Here is a 13,498-nt window from a genome sequence, read left to right as displayed (position 1 = left end):
CTGCACATCTATCACTCCAGTGTTAATGCTAAATTGTAATTATTTCACCACTATGGCCTATTTATTGCCTTACCTCCCTAATCTTGCTACATTGGCACACACTGTATATAGACGTTTCTATTGTGTTATTGACTGTACGTTTGTTTATCCCATGTGTAACTCGGTGTTGTTTGTGTCGCACTGCTTTACTTTATCTTGGCCAGGTCGCAGTTGTAAATGAGAACTTGTTCTCTACTGGCCTACCAGGTTAAATAAAGGTGAAATAAAAAATAAAAACTTGCGCGCACCACGCTGGCCTGCGCTCGGGGGACCCTTCCTCTGCTCGCTCGACCACATTTCTTCTTTCTCCACTCAAGTGTTTGCTCGCGCAATGATGATTCATCTTGTGCCCGTTCGACTTTTGAATCGGATTTGACACCATATACTTCAAACTGCCTTATGCTACAAAAACAGGAGATAAGCTCCTACCGAGCTGTTCTGGATTTTACAGATTGGCATTCACAGTGTCTCCAAATAGGTCTACTATGTTGTGGTGTTAACCACTGGCATATTTGCTTTCACTGAATATTTGAGTTTCTGAATGCTATCATAAATATGGAGGAGTTGGGGCACTGAGAGATCATCTTCCACAGAAACCGCGGTATGGCGAATCTCTCTATAGATACACTGAGTGTACAAAACCTTAGGTACACCTTCCTAATATTGAGTTGCACCCCCTTTTGCCCTCAGTCTCAGTTCGTCTAGCCCATGTTGACTCCAATGCTTCCCACAGTTGTGTCAAGTTGACTGGATGTCCTTTGGGTGATGGACCATTCTCGATACACACAGGAAATTGTTAAGCATGAAAAATCCAACAGCGTTGCAGTTCTTGACACACTCAAACTGGTAAGCCTCCTAGAGATGAGAGGAGGATGAATTGTTTACCGGCTGCACCAGCACGTTGTTCTTTCCAAACAGCAGGGTGGCTCTGTTGTTCTGGTGCAGGGACTCCACGTAGTCCCGCGCTGAAGGTGAGGGCCGCTCCTCCATGCTGTTACTGGAATGCCTCTTCTGGATCTGGAAACACAGACAGTGTGTTTGTTTTTACCCCATCTCAATCCATCCTCCCATCCGTCCATCCAACTTCCATATATTGGCCAGTTAGTTTCACACATCACTGTTGCAAAATGAATGTATGATGCCATATTGTTCATCCACCATTGAGCACATTTAGTTTATTCCATACAGTTAACCACAATGATCATCCACTGGGAATGAATTAGCAACGGCTAATCAAGTATTATAATGTTACCCAGCTTATACAGCTCTTAGAAACCCTTTCAGCCATGTATTTGATTTCAGGCTGCTACACTGACTCAAACGATGTAACATCAGAAATGTGTTTGGTTGATTGAAGAAAAATGAAATGGGAAACCATTTGCCACTCTGTTTCTGATGACAAAGCCCATTATGTTTGCCTCTAGGGTACAAAAGATACAGTGCTGCAATAAACAGCTCTCAGTTGTCAATGTAGAATGAGAATGGTGCTACGTGGCGAGATGATTCTAGCTGCAGGGGTCAATGATAATGTGAAGAGTAGTTCCAGAAAATACACTCTGTCCTCTCCCACAGGACACAATGTGCTCCTTAATGCATTGACAGCAGCAGGTCTTCTTCTACTGAAAGAGAGAGGCTGGGGGAGGCTTCAATGACAGGATTGGTCACGGATATCCCCGCTACGTTTGAGCTAATAGTGTGCAGTGTCAGCAAAACAAAGATATGAAATAATCAATAGAGAAATGTATACCAGGGGATAATGTGGTCATGTTCAATCTTATTTGGGGGAGTTTGGAAGAGTAGTGGGACATTATTTAGAACCCTTACCCTTCCCAGGAAACTTACACAGAGAGCAGGCCTCTTTGTGGGGGAGTCCTGTCTGCAGTGGCCACTGTGGATGCGGTGTCTCTGGACCAGCTCATCGGCCGAGGGGTCTGTCCAGAAGTGGTCCGCCGTCTTCATCTTTGTGTACTCCAAGGCACAGGGCCCCACTGCCAGAGTACAGAATAATAGCGTGAAAAGACGCATCGGTGCCCAGTGTGAGGAGAATCACTTACATTAATTGGTGCCCCGTGTGAGAGGAAATCCCCTACTACACTGGTATATTGTCTGAGATGAGATGTTTATGAATAAAAGCTTAACCATGTGTAATCATTACCTAACAAAGAGGCCAGAATGGGTCCGTCCACCGGATCCATCAGAATAGCCTCTTTTTCATAGAATTTACTGGAACATAAAAACGTTATGGAGGTGAGCTGTGCATTTCTGGATTTCTTTTGCCTCCTCCCTGCAGGTGACCATGCCATTTCACCCTCTTGTGACTCACCTGCTGTTCTCCACGAGGTAGAGCACGATCTTGTCCAGCACCTTCTCGATGAGGGCCGTGCGGATCCAAAGGTTTCTGACCACCTGCGGGCTGAGGCTGGGCAGCCTGGACAGTATCCGTAAGCTATCCTGGTTGGGCAAACTTTGGTTCCGTCTGCAACGTAGAAACAGGGGAGAGGGAGGGAGTGAGGAACTCAGAGGTTACCTTTGGTTATTTTCTACCAGTGATAATTTATTATGTGACACCTGCATTGCATCAGTAAACTATAATTATGTGTGAGTAGAGTTGTCATGTATGACAGAGATCATGTTTAGGATTTGTTAGCAGTAATATACAGTAACAGCTCTTTGCTTTTGAGTGCTATGGTCTGTGTCTGTACAGGGATTCGGTGGTGTGTTTGTGTCTGTACAAAGGTGTGTGTGCTCTCACTTGCTCTCCGTATTCTGTTCCAGCTCCTGAGCCTTTCTGCACAGCTCCTCTGCCGGGGCGAAGCTCTTCCCCACCTTCATGAAGAGCGCTGCTATCTTGTTGCTACGCAGGAATCCCGCCGCTCGCCGCTTAAGCCCATGGAGAATGCACGCCTCCACCGCAGCTGCACACACACACACAAATAGGCACAGAAATAATAGTACATTCCAAAATCTAGATGAGAAACAGTTTGAGAATTCACTGAAACTTGTCACCATTATGAATCATTTATGTTCTGCATTTTAATATTTCATTCAACTTTATTAAAAATGTAATATCACTGTATGATGCTGGTGTTGAGTTACAAGATGCAATACATTATATGACATACGATGATGAATGCACACCACAGAAGGCTGCTGAGGAGAGGACGGCTCATAATGTCTGGAATGGAGTGAATGGAATGATATTAAACACATGAAAACTACGTCAATACCATTACATTTATTACGTTCCAGCCATTACTATGAGCCGCCAGAGCTGGTCCTCCCCAATTAAGTTGCCACCAACCTCCTGTGATGCACACAAATGTAGTGTCAATAGAAGGGGATTCACATTCTTAAAAAACATCCACCATCATACTGTGTTGTAAAAAATATGATACATGGTCCTAAATAAAAATCTCTCAATACCCATAGAGAATCTGCATATTATAGTACTTAGCTTCTGTGTAATTGTGACTGAGCCGTATGATGGACACTTCAGACAAAGCTCTGCGGCTTGAGGCTGTTATGAAAGTGGTTCAAATAAGGCAATCCTTTTTATTACGTTATCCTTAAACATAATTATATTTTCCTAAGCCAAGAGCTTATCCAGTAAACACTAGTGCACACACGCACCGCATGCACACATACACACGAACAGACATGTCTTTCTATAAGGCCTATGTGGCAGTGCCTTGAGCAATTTTGACATTTGAGCTCTCTCTCATGACTAATCCCGTGGTTGTCATGGAAACCCCTGCTGATGGAGTGCACCAGTGCTGAGAAAGAAAGCAGTGGAGGGAGAATCTCTCTCTGCCTGTGATGTACTTTCAACCAACTTTGCCAATACAGCTATAACCTAGCCTATATCAAAATAATTCCCATACCATGTCCATTATTGCACTGAATAACTAAACTTTACTTATAATGTATTTAAATCTAAATAAAAACCGAGTAATCAGAGTTCATAAAACTATGTAATCTGAATGGATGATATCCGTATGTGTGGTTCCCACCATGAAGCATGGAGGAGGAGGTGTGATTGTGTGGGGGTGCTTTGTTTGTGACACTGTAAGTGATTTATTTACAATTCAAGGCACACTTAACCAGCATGGCTACCACAGCATTTTGCAGCGATAAGCCATCCAATCTGGTTTGCGCTTAGTGGGACTATCATTTGTTTTTCAACAGGTCAATGACCCAACACACCTCCAGGCTGTGTAAGGGCAATTTGACCAAGATGGAGAGTGATGGGGTGCTGCATCAGATGACCTGGCCTCCACAATCACCCGACCTCAACCCAATTGAGATGGTTAGGGATGAGTTGGACCGCAGAATGAAGGAAAAGCAGCCAACAAGTGCCAACAACTGTTGGAAAAGCATTCCAGGTGAAGCTGGTTGAGAGAATTCAAAGAGTGTGCAAAGTTCTCATCAAGGCAAAGGGTGGCTACTTTGAAGAATCTAAAATCTAAACTATATTTTGATTTGTTTAACACTTTTTTAGTTACTACATGATTCCATATGTGTTATTTCATAGTTTTGATGTCTTCACTATTATTCTACAATGTAGAAAATAGTAAAAAAAAAAGTAAAACCCTTGAATGAGTAGGTGTGTTCCAAACTTTTGACTGGTACTGTATATATTTACTATATTTTCCAGCTATTCTGTAGCTTTGTAATCCTAATGTTGGAGCAGTGTTGTGTATATTCTCACTAATACAGTATGTACTTCATCTCTTCCTCGCTCTCTCTTCCTTCCTTCCTTTCTCTTTATCTTGGTGCACGTCTCTGTTTCCTTCCTTATTATTAGAGGAGCGAGAAATGTAATTCCGTGACAAAGATGTCTCAATAGGATGCCCCTCATCTTTCAAACTACTAGAAAATACACTGCAATATTGAAAAGAAATCAGCATTTCCAGAGGGTGAAACCTCCTTGGCTTTGCGGTACTTTGGCCTAACATAAGCCCGGGAGCCATACAACCAAAGCAATATCCTTTGTGTCAAATAAACCCTTAAAGGAAACGAGTGGCTGGACCCTGTCCACTTTCCACACAGGAGGCACTCTTATTTAAAAGGTAATTACAGCTACTGGAGTAATGACCCCTAATCAGCCCCGTATCTGTGGCAACAGAACACATTAAGGGACTCAGAGTGTCTGTGTTGCCACTGACCAGGAATTCTCAGCACTACGACACACTCAACACATTCTAAATACGGCCAACCACACTATTGGCTTAGATTAATTATTCAATGCCAACATCATGCCTACCCTGGGTGCCAGTCTGTTTCTGCTCTCTTGCTATATCCTTATTGAAATGGTATGGCAATTCCATAACGAGTTGATAAGAGTGCAGAAACAGATTGGCACTCAGGCTACTTCATGACCACTTTGAGAAAGATACACATTTAAAGATTGGCTTCATTAACAATTGGATGACTTAACTAAATAAAGATCCTATTAAATTAGTATTCTATTTCCTAAGTCTATGGTTACTATCTCTGTCACAGCAATGTGAAGGGAAGGGAAAAATAGCTATTTTGGTGAGGAGAACAGGAAGAAGGGACGGGGCGTGACTAACACTTGATATTTCCCGGGCGCTCCTGCCTAGGCGACTTGAATATTTGACCGTGATGATAGAGGCTAATTACTCCCCGGTGACCTGCCTGAGCAAGTCCTCGCCTCCCGCCTTCCCTTTCCCCCTCCCCTCGCCCTCCATCTCCATCCTGTGATCTCTGCACACAGACATATTTGTGTGACAGCTTGGTGTAAAACCTGGGACAGCATTGTAGAACGTGGGGGGAGCTAACACTAACAGCCATATGAGGTAAAGGGAAAGCTCTTACTTCGAGGTCTGTTAATAGTCAGGATACTCTCCTGTTGTAGTCGGGGAGGAAGAGACCTTACTTGGAGATTGATCACACAGTTATCAGCTAGCAGTGGGCACATGCACAGATAGAGCCCTATGGGTGCTGGAGCACCTGCCCTTTTGTCCTCCTATGAAAAAAGTGTCCTTATGATTGGTGGCGTTTAAAAAAAACGAATGACTTTTTATTACATTTTTGTATCTGTTTTCTCTCTTGTAAATTTAAAGGCAACGAATTGCCTATCAAACTAGATAATTTCTCATAAAAAGCATGAATCTTAAAAAAAAAAAAAGTCCCCTCCCCTGCCCTTCTGCGGCCGTGAGAGCGGCAGTGCATTGCTGCACTCTTCCTTGTTGCATGCACGAGCTACCCACCGGTGCAGAGCGGTGAGTTTGAAATTAATACGGCCAGTAGTAGGATACTTTGGAGTTGCTAGCATGTGTTGTCTGAGGGGGCAACAGCAGTTCGACTGTTTGTCAGTAGCATAACAAATTCAAGTAAAGATTAGCATAGCCTAGCTAACTAGCTGATTAATCTAGCCTACATTAGCAACATTGTTTCCGCTGCATTCATTCATTTGGTAATTGTAGCCACTGCAAACAAAAAAAACTAAAATGTTACATCATAATATTTCTACCAAACATACTTTCAATAATATGTCCGAGTACAGCACCGGTTTAAAGGTTATTTGGCTCTTTGTGCCACTGTGGCAGCCAAAACTGCCTGTGCAGAAAACTCAGTGCACTGTCTTCAAGACAGAGCACTAGTCATTGGAGAGACTCTGAGAAGATCTTAATTGCATACTGCTCTCGTCCTCTCTCCTTCTCAAAACCCATTGGATGAGAAAGCCAGAGGTCCCACCCCTCTGATCTTCTCCTCCAATGTGGTTTTGGAGAGATTACTCGAGGAGTATGCAAATTAGATTTTTCCCTAGAGACAGCCCCCAGTTTGTGGTATGGCATACATATTAGGAACTTTGTCAATCCTCCTCAGATATCACCCCTCACCTAGTCAAGTCTCAACCCTGCACATTTTGCCATGAGGCAGAGAGAAAATGTTGCTGTTTTAAAGCTAATTTCCTTCAATTCTATACATTTTACCATGGTGCAGAGAGAACATTTTCTGTTTTATAGCTAATCTCATGCTATTCTACACTTTTTGGCATGAGGCTGAGAGAAAATGTTGCAGTTTTAAAGCTAATTTATTGCAATGACATGTTGGCTTATGGCATGTTCATAAAATAAAACAAATCGGGAAGTATGTCCTTTTAAAAAGTCCCTTGAGCTGACCTTTTCACAGTTGTTCTATAAACGACACTGCAACAAAAATGTCCAGAGGAAACACTGATTAGTGATGATCAGCTGATAAAGCCCAGCCCAGTCGCGCTTCTAGCAAAGTTAGTTAATTTCATCTTTGGTTCTAGCTTGCTTAGCTTACAATGTGTGATGAGTGAGTGTATTTTTGCAGAAAATGTAATGTTATTAAGGTGCCTTTTTTAAAAATTGAGCACCCACCAAAGGTCTGTACATGGCCCTGGCTAGCAGACCCTCAAACCCTCCACCCACAGGTTGATGTGATATGCAGATTTGGTCCTTTTCTCTACCACTTTTATCAGTTGATAAAATATCCTGCGACTTCGGTAGGATGTCAGTGAGGCTTGATGAGCCTGTGAAGAATGTCTGAGGGACTATGAAATGATTATTTCACCCCCCTATGCAGTACAGCAGATAGTCACTAATTAAAATGGCGCCGGAAGAAATGGCAGCAGTTTTACGGGCGCCTACCCAATTGTGCTATTATGTGGGGGTTTTTCACATTATTTGTAACTTATTTTGTACATAATGTTTCTGCCACCGTATCTTTCTGCCACCGTATCTTACAGTTGTTGTAAACAACAGCTGGTGCACGAAATCTAAGGAAGTCTCTAGATTTTGCTCGCCTGAAGTAAAATATCTTATGATAAACTGTAGACCACACTATTTGCCAAGAGAGTTTTCATCTATACTTTTCATGGCTGTTTATTTACCACCACAGACGGATGCTGGCACTAAGACCGCACACAGTCAGCTGTATAAGGAAATAAGCAAACAAGAAACTGCTCACCCAGAGGCGGCGCTCCCACTAAGACTTTAATGCAGGGAAACTTAAATCAGTTTTACCTAATCTCTATCAACATGTTAAATGCGCAACCAGAGGGAAACAAATTCTAGATCACCTGTACTCCACACACAGAGACGCATACAAAGAATCTCCGTCGCCCTCCATTTGGTAAATCTGACCACAATTCTATCCTCCTGATTCCTGCTTACAAGCAAAAATTCAAGCAGGAAGCACCAATGACTCGGTCTATAAAAAAGTGGTCAGATGAAGCAGATGCTAAACTACAGGACTGTTTTGCTATTACAGACTGGAGCATGTTCCGGGATTCTTCAGATTGCATTGAGGAGTACACCATATCAGTCACTGGCTTTATCAATAAGTGCATCGAGGACGTCGTCCCCACAGTGACTGTACATGAAGAGGGTAGTGCGAACAGCCCAGTACATCACTGGGGCTAAGCTGCCTGACATCCAGGACCTCTACACCAGGCGGTGCCGAAGGAAGGCCCTATAAATTGTCAAAGACCCCAGCCACCCCAGTCATAGACTGTTCTATCTACTACCGCATGGCAAGCGGTACCAGAGCATCACGTTTAGGACCAAAAGGCTTCTCAACAGCTTTTACCCCCAAGCCATAAGACTCCTGAACAGGTAATCAAATGGCTACCCGGACTATTTGCATTGTGTGTGCCCCCCCAACCCCTCTTTTACGCTGCTGCTACTCTCTGTCTATCATACATGCATAGTCACTTTAACCATACATTCATGTACATACTACCTCAATTAGCCAGACTAACCGGTGCCCCCGCACATTGGCTACCAGGACTATCTGCATTGTGTCCCACCACCCGCCAACCCCTCTTTTACGCTACTGCTACTCTCTGTTTATCAAATATGCATAGTCACTTTAACCATACCTACATGTACATACTACCTCAATTAACCTTGACTAACCGGTGCTTGTATATAGCCTCGCCACTGTTATTTTTCACTGTCTTTTTAATGTTGTTTTTTATTTCTTTACTTAACTACTGTTCACCTAATACCTGTTTTTTACTTATATGGCTGCAAGGGAAAGTATTGAGTAGCCAGTGAAATCGTGCCCATTTCAAACGGCCTCGTACTCAATTCTTGCTCGTACAATATGGATATTATTATTACTATTGGATAGAAAACACTCTCTAGTTTCTAAAACCGTTGGAATTATTTCTCTGAGTGAAACAGAACTCATTTGGCAGCACTTTCCCTGACCAGGAAGTAGAATGTCAGAAATATATGCTCTGTTCAACTTCCTGCCTATACATGGTCATGACACGTAGGAGTCTACGTACACTCCATACGCCTTCCTCTGGGTGTCAAGATGATGTGAGAGAAGAAATTTTGTGTTTATCTAGGTCTGGGGTGGAATAAAAGCTATTTCTTTGACGTGACCGTCCACTTCCGGTACTCTGAAGCGCGCGACTTGGAAGTGGGATTGCCTTCTGTTTTGCTGCCGTAATGGATGACAACTATCTCCGGCTCTGATTTTATTTGATACATGTGACCATATCATCGTAATGTATGTTTTTTCAATATAGTTTAATCAGATTATTGAAATTTTTTCGGGAGTTTTGCCGTGTTCCGTTCTGTGACTTTGTTTACGTTGGAGAGATATGTAGCACTCGGCTAGTGCCCATGCTAAATGAAGAGGGAAAGTTGCCATTCTGAATCCAAACAACGACTCATCTGGACAAAGGACACCTTGTTCAACATTCTGATGAAAGATCAGCAAAAGTAAGACCCAATTTATGATGTTATTTCATATATCTGTCGTAGTCGCCGGCGCCCAAGTGTTTCTATTGTGCTAAGCTAAGCTAATATAACGCTACATTTTGTTTTCGCTGTAAAACACTTAATAAATCGGAAATATTGTCTGGCATCACAAGATGCCTGTCTTTCATTTACTGTACACTATGTATTTTTCAGAAATGTTTTATGATGAGTAATTAGGTATTTGACGTTGGTGTCTGTAAATATTATGGCTGCTTTCGGTGCAATTTCTGATTGTAGCTGAAATGTAAACTATGATTTATACCTGAAATATGCAAATTTTTCGAACAAAACATATGCTATACATAAATATGTTATCAGACTGTCATCTGATGAAGTTTTTTCTTGGTTAGTGGCTATTTATTTCTTTATTTGGTCGAATTTGTGATAGCTAGTGATGGAGTAAGAAACTGATGGAGTTAGAAAAGTGGTGTCTTTTGCTAACGTGGTTAGCTAATAGATTTATATATTTTGTCTTCCCTGTAAAACATTTTAAAAATCGGACATGTTGGCTTGATTCACAAGATGTGTACCTTTCATATGCTGTATTGGACTTGTTAATGTGTGAAAGTTAAATATTAAAAAAAAAATATCTTTTGAATTTCGCGCCCTGCACTTGAGCTGGATGTTGTCATAAGTGTACCGGTGTCGGGCCAGCCAGCCTAACAGGTTAAAAATTGCACTGTTGGTTAGGGCCTGTAAGTAAGCATTTCACTATAAGGTCTACCTACACTTGTTGTATTCGGCGCACGTGACAAATAAACTTTGATTTGATTTATCACCTATACTTATGCTTTCAACAAGCCTTTTTTCTACCAACAACAAAGTGTTAAATCACTAAACTCTTGACGGGGCTTGACGACCTTGTTCCCTGGCTGTGTTGCATAAGAGGCGTCCCAGCAATAGTTGCAATGATGTAATTCTGACAGGTTTTCTTTGTGATGTCAGGTTTTACAGAAGTCTTTTAATGGATCAGAAAAAGGGAAACCGGTACGGTTCTTATACCATATACTGTATACAGTGCGTTCGGAAAGTATTCAGACCACTTGACTTTTTCCACATTTTGTTACGTTTTTATAAATATTTCCAAACATATTCAAAATAAAAAACAGATAACTTATTTACATAGATATTCAGACCCTTTGCTTCGAGACTCCAAATTGAGCTCAGGTGCATCCTGTTTCAATTGATCATCCTTGAGATGTTTCTACAACTTGATTGGAATCCACTTGTGGTAAATTAAATTGATTGGACATGATTTGGAAAGGCCCACACCTGTCTAAATAAGGTTCCACAGTTGACTGTCCCCAGTCCACCTGGCCTTGCTGCTGTTCCAGTTTCAACTGTTCTGCCTGCGGTTATGGAACCCCTACCTGTCCCAGACCTGCTGTTTTCAACTCTTAACGATCGGCTATGAAAAGCCAACTGACATTTATTCCTGATTATTATTTGACCATGCTTGTCATTTATGAACATTTTGAACATCTTGGCCATGTTCTGTTATAATCTCCACCCGGCACAGCCAGAAGAGGACTGGCCACCCCTCATAGCCTGGTTCCTCTCTAGGTTTCTTCCTAGGTTTTGGCCTTTCTAGGGAGTTTTTCCTAGCCACCGTGCTTCTACACCTGCATTGCTTGCTGTTTGGGGTTTTAGGCTGGGTTTCTGTACAGCACTTCGAGATATTAGCTGATGTACGAAGGGCTATATAAAATAAACTTGATTGATTGATGATTGACAGTGCATGTTAGAGCAAAAACCAAGCCATGAGGTCAAAGGAATTGTCCATAGAGCTTCGAGACAGGATTGTGTCGAGGCACAGATCTGGGAAAGGGTACCAAAACATTTCTGCAGCATTGAAGATCCCCAAGAACACAGTGGCCTCCATCATTCTTAAATGGAAGAAGTTTGGAACCACCAAGACTCTTCCTAGCGCTGGCTGCCCGGCCAAACTGAGCAATCGGGGGAGAAGAGCCTTGGTCAGGGAGGCGACCAAGAACCCGATGGTCACTCTGACAGAGCTCCAGAGTTCCTCTATGGAGATGGAAGAACCTTCCAGAGGGACAACCATTTCTGCAGCACTCCACCAATCAGGCCTTAATGGTAGTGGTCAGACGGAAGCCACTCTTCAGTTAAAGGCACATGACAGCCCGCTTGGAGTTTGTCAAAAGGTACCCAAAGACTATCAGACCATGAAAAACAAGATTCTCTGGTCTGATGAAACCAAGATTGAACTATTTGGCCTGAATGCAAAGCTGTCATCAAGGCAAAGGATGGCTACTTTGAAGAATCTTAAATATATTTTTTGGTACTACATTATTCATTATGTGTTATTATTCTACAATGTAGAACATAGTAAAAAAATAAGAACAATCCTTGAATGAGTAGGTGTGTCCAAACTTTTGATTGGTACTGTATGTAAAAACGTTTTTATTTTTTATAAATTAGCAAAAATGTCTAAAAACCTGTTTTTGCTTTGTCATTATGGGCTATTGTGTGTATTGATGAGGGAAAAAACTATTTAATTCATTTTAGAATAAGGCTGTAGCGTAACAAAATGTAGAAAAAGTCAAGGGGTCTGAATACTTTCCGAATGCACTGTATGTTGGGAAAAAACAGCCTGACCATTGAAATCTGACTGACTCGTGTCTGACAGGATATCTGTTCCTTCTGATTGGCACAATGACAAAAGGTTAGATTTTTTTTCTGTTGTAGGGCAGGTGATTAATGAGCAAATACCACCAAATTTGTCCCAATAGTTGAAACTCACCACAAAATGAGACGATGTGGCTGCTGTCTTCATGTACAAACTTCCTGGTGACAGCCTCTTCCATGATCTGCTTCACCTGTGAATGACATGGGGAGGAGACACTCAGACCTTCTCTACAAAACCACTTATCTACGGGAGTGAGGAGGAGGGAAGGATTTATTAGTAAACATGTACAGAATTTGTTTTACATTGGGAACATACAGGAGGGGAGGGAGGCAGGAAGGGAGAGAGAGAGAGAGAGAGAGAGAGAGAGAGAGAGAGAGAGAGAGAGAGAGAGAGAGAGAGAGAGAGAGAGAGAGAGAGAGAGAGAGAGAGAGAGAGAGAGAGAGAGAGAGAGAGAGAGAGAGAGAGAGAGAGAGAGAGAGAGAGAGAGAGAGAGAGAGAGAGAGAGAGAGAGAGAGAGAGAGAGAGAGAGAGAGAGAGAGAGAGAGAGAGAGAGAGAGAGAGAGAGAGAGAGAGATTAAGCTGAGCCGGAAGAGTGCATGCAAAGTTTGAAGGATGAGTCACCCAACTCGCATCAAGCAGATCTCAGATGGATAGGGCTGAAGAGGGCTGATGTTGGGTGGGCGGGGGGCTAATTTATCCACACCTCTGGGGCCCACCTCACAGACTAGCTTTACAATCAAACCTCTTTAGATGTGAATTGAGAAAGAGAGAGTGAGAGCACAGTGTCACACGCTTTTCATGTCTCACCAGGGCTGGCACTATACGACACCTCTAATTGATTCAGTGACGTCGCAACCAGCAGAAACTTCACTCAAACACACAGCTTCGGAAAAACAAGCGGGAGGAGAGTTTTAGAGTACAAACGTTTGGTTTAATCAACACCAAGGTTCCCCCCTTGCTGACCCGGACACAGGCTGCTCACAGAGACAACATCAGACCTGCGCCCCAGATGCCTGATAACTCTGACCCTGGTGAATAT

General features: G+C 42.5%; 1 protein-coding gene across 1 annotated transcript in view; it reads right to left on the bottom strand.

Moving 5' to 3' along the window:
- LOC120050602 (small G protein signaling modulator 1-like) overlaps positions 1-13,498 on the bottom strand; it is an 81,111-nt gene that overhangs the window by 54,043 nt on the left and 13,570 nt on the right. Inside the window, exons 3-8 of the mRNA XM_038997197.1 lie at positions 12,574-12,649; positions 2,792-2,954; positions 2,363-2,515; positions 2,195-2,262; positions 1,882-2,027; positions 925-1,056 (exon numbers count right to left, since the gene is read on the bottom strand). Coding sequence (XP_038853125.1) covers positions 925-1,056; positions 1,882-2,027; positions 2,195-2,262; positions 2,363-2,515; positions 2,792-2,954; positions 12,574-12,649 — 738 coding nt within the window. The remainder of the gene's footprint in view (positions 1-924; positions 1,057-1,881; positions 2,028-2,194; positions 2,263-2,362; positions 2,516-2,791; positions 2,955-12,573; positions 12,650-13,498) is intronic.

Source organism: Salvelinus namaycush, chromosome 1 (genome assembly GCF_016432855.1).
Source record: "Salvelinus namaycush isolate Seneca chromosome 1, SaNama_1.0, whole genome shotgun sequence".
Classification (NCBI taxonomy): domain Eukaryota; kingdom Metazoa; phylum Chordata; class Actinopteri; order Salmoniformes; family Salmonidae; genus Salvelinus; species Salvelinus namaycush.
Note: the sequence above shows the minus strand (reverse complement) of the source record. Positions and strands in the feature narration are given on the sequence as shown.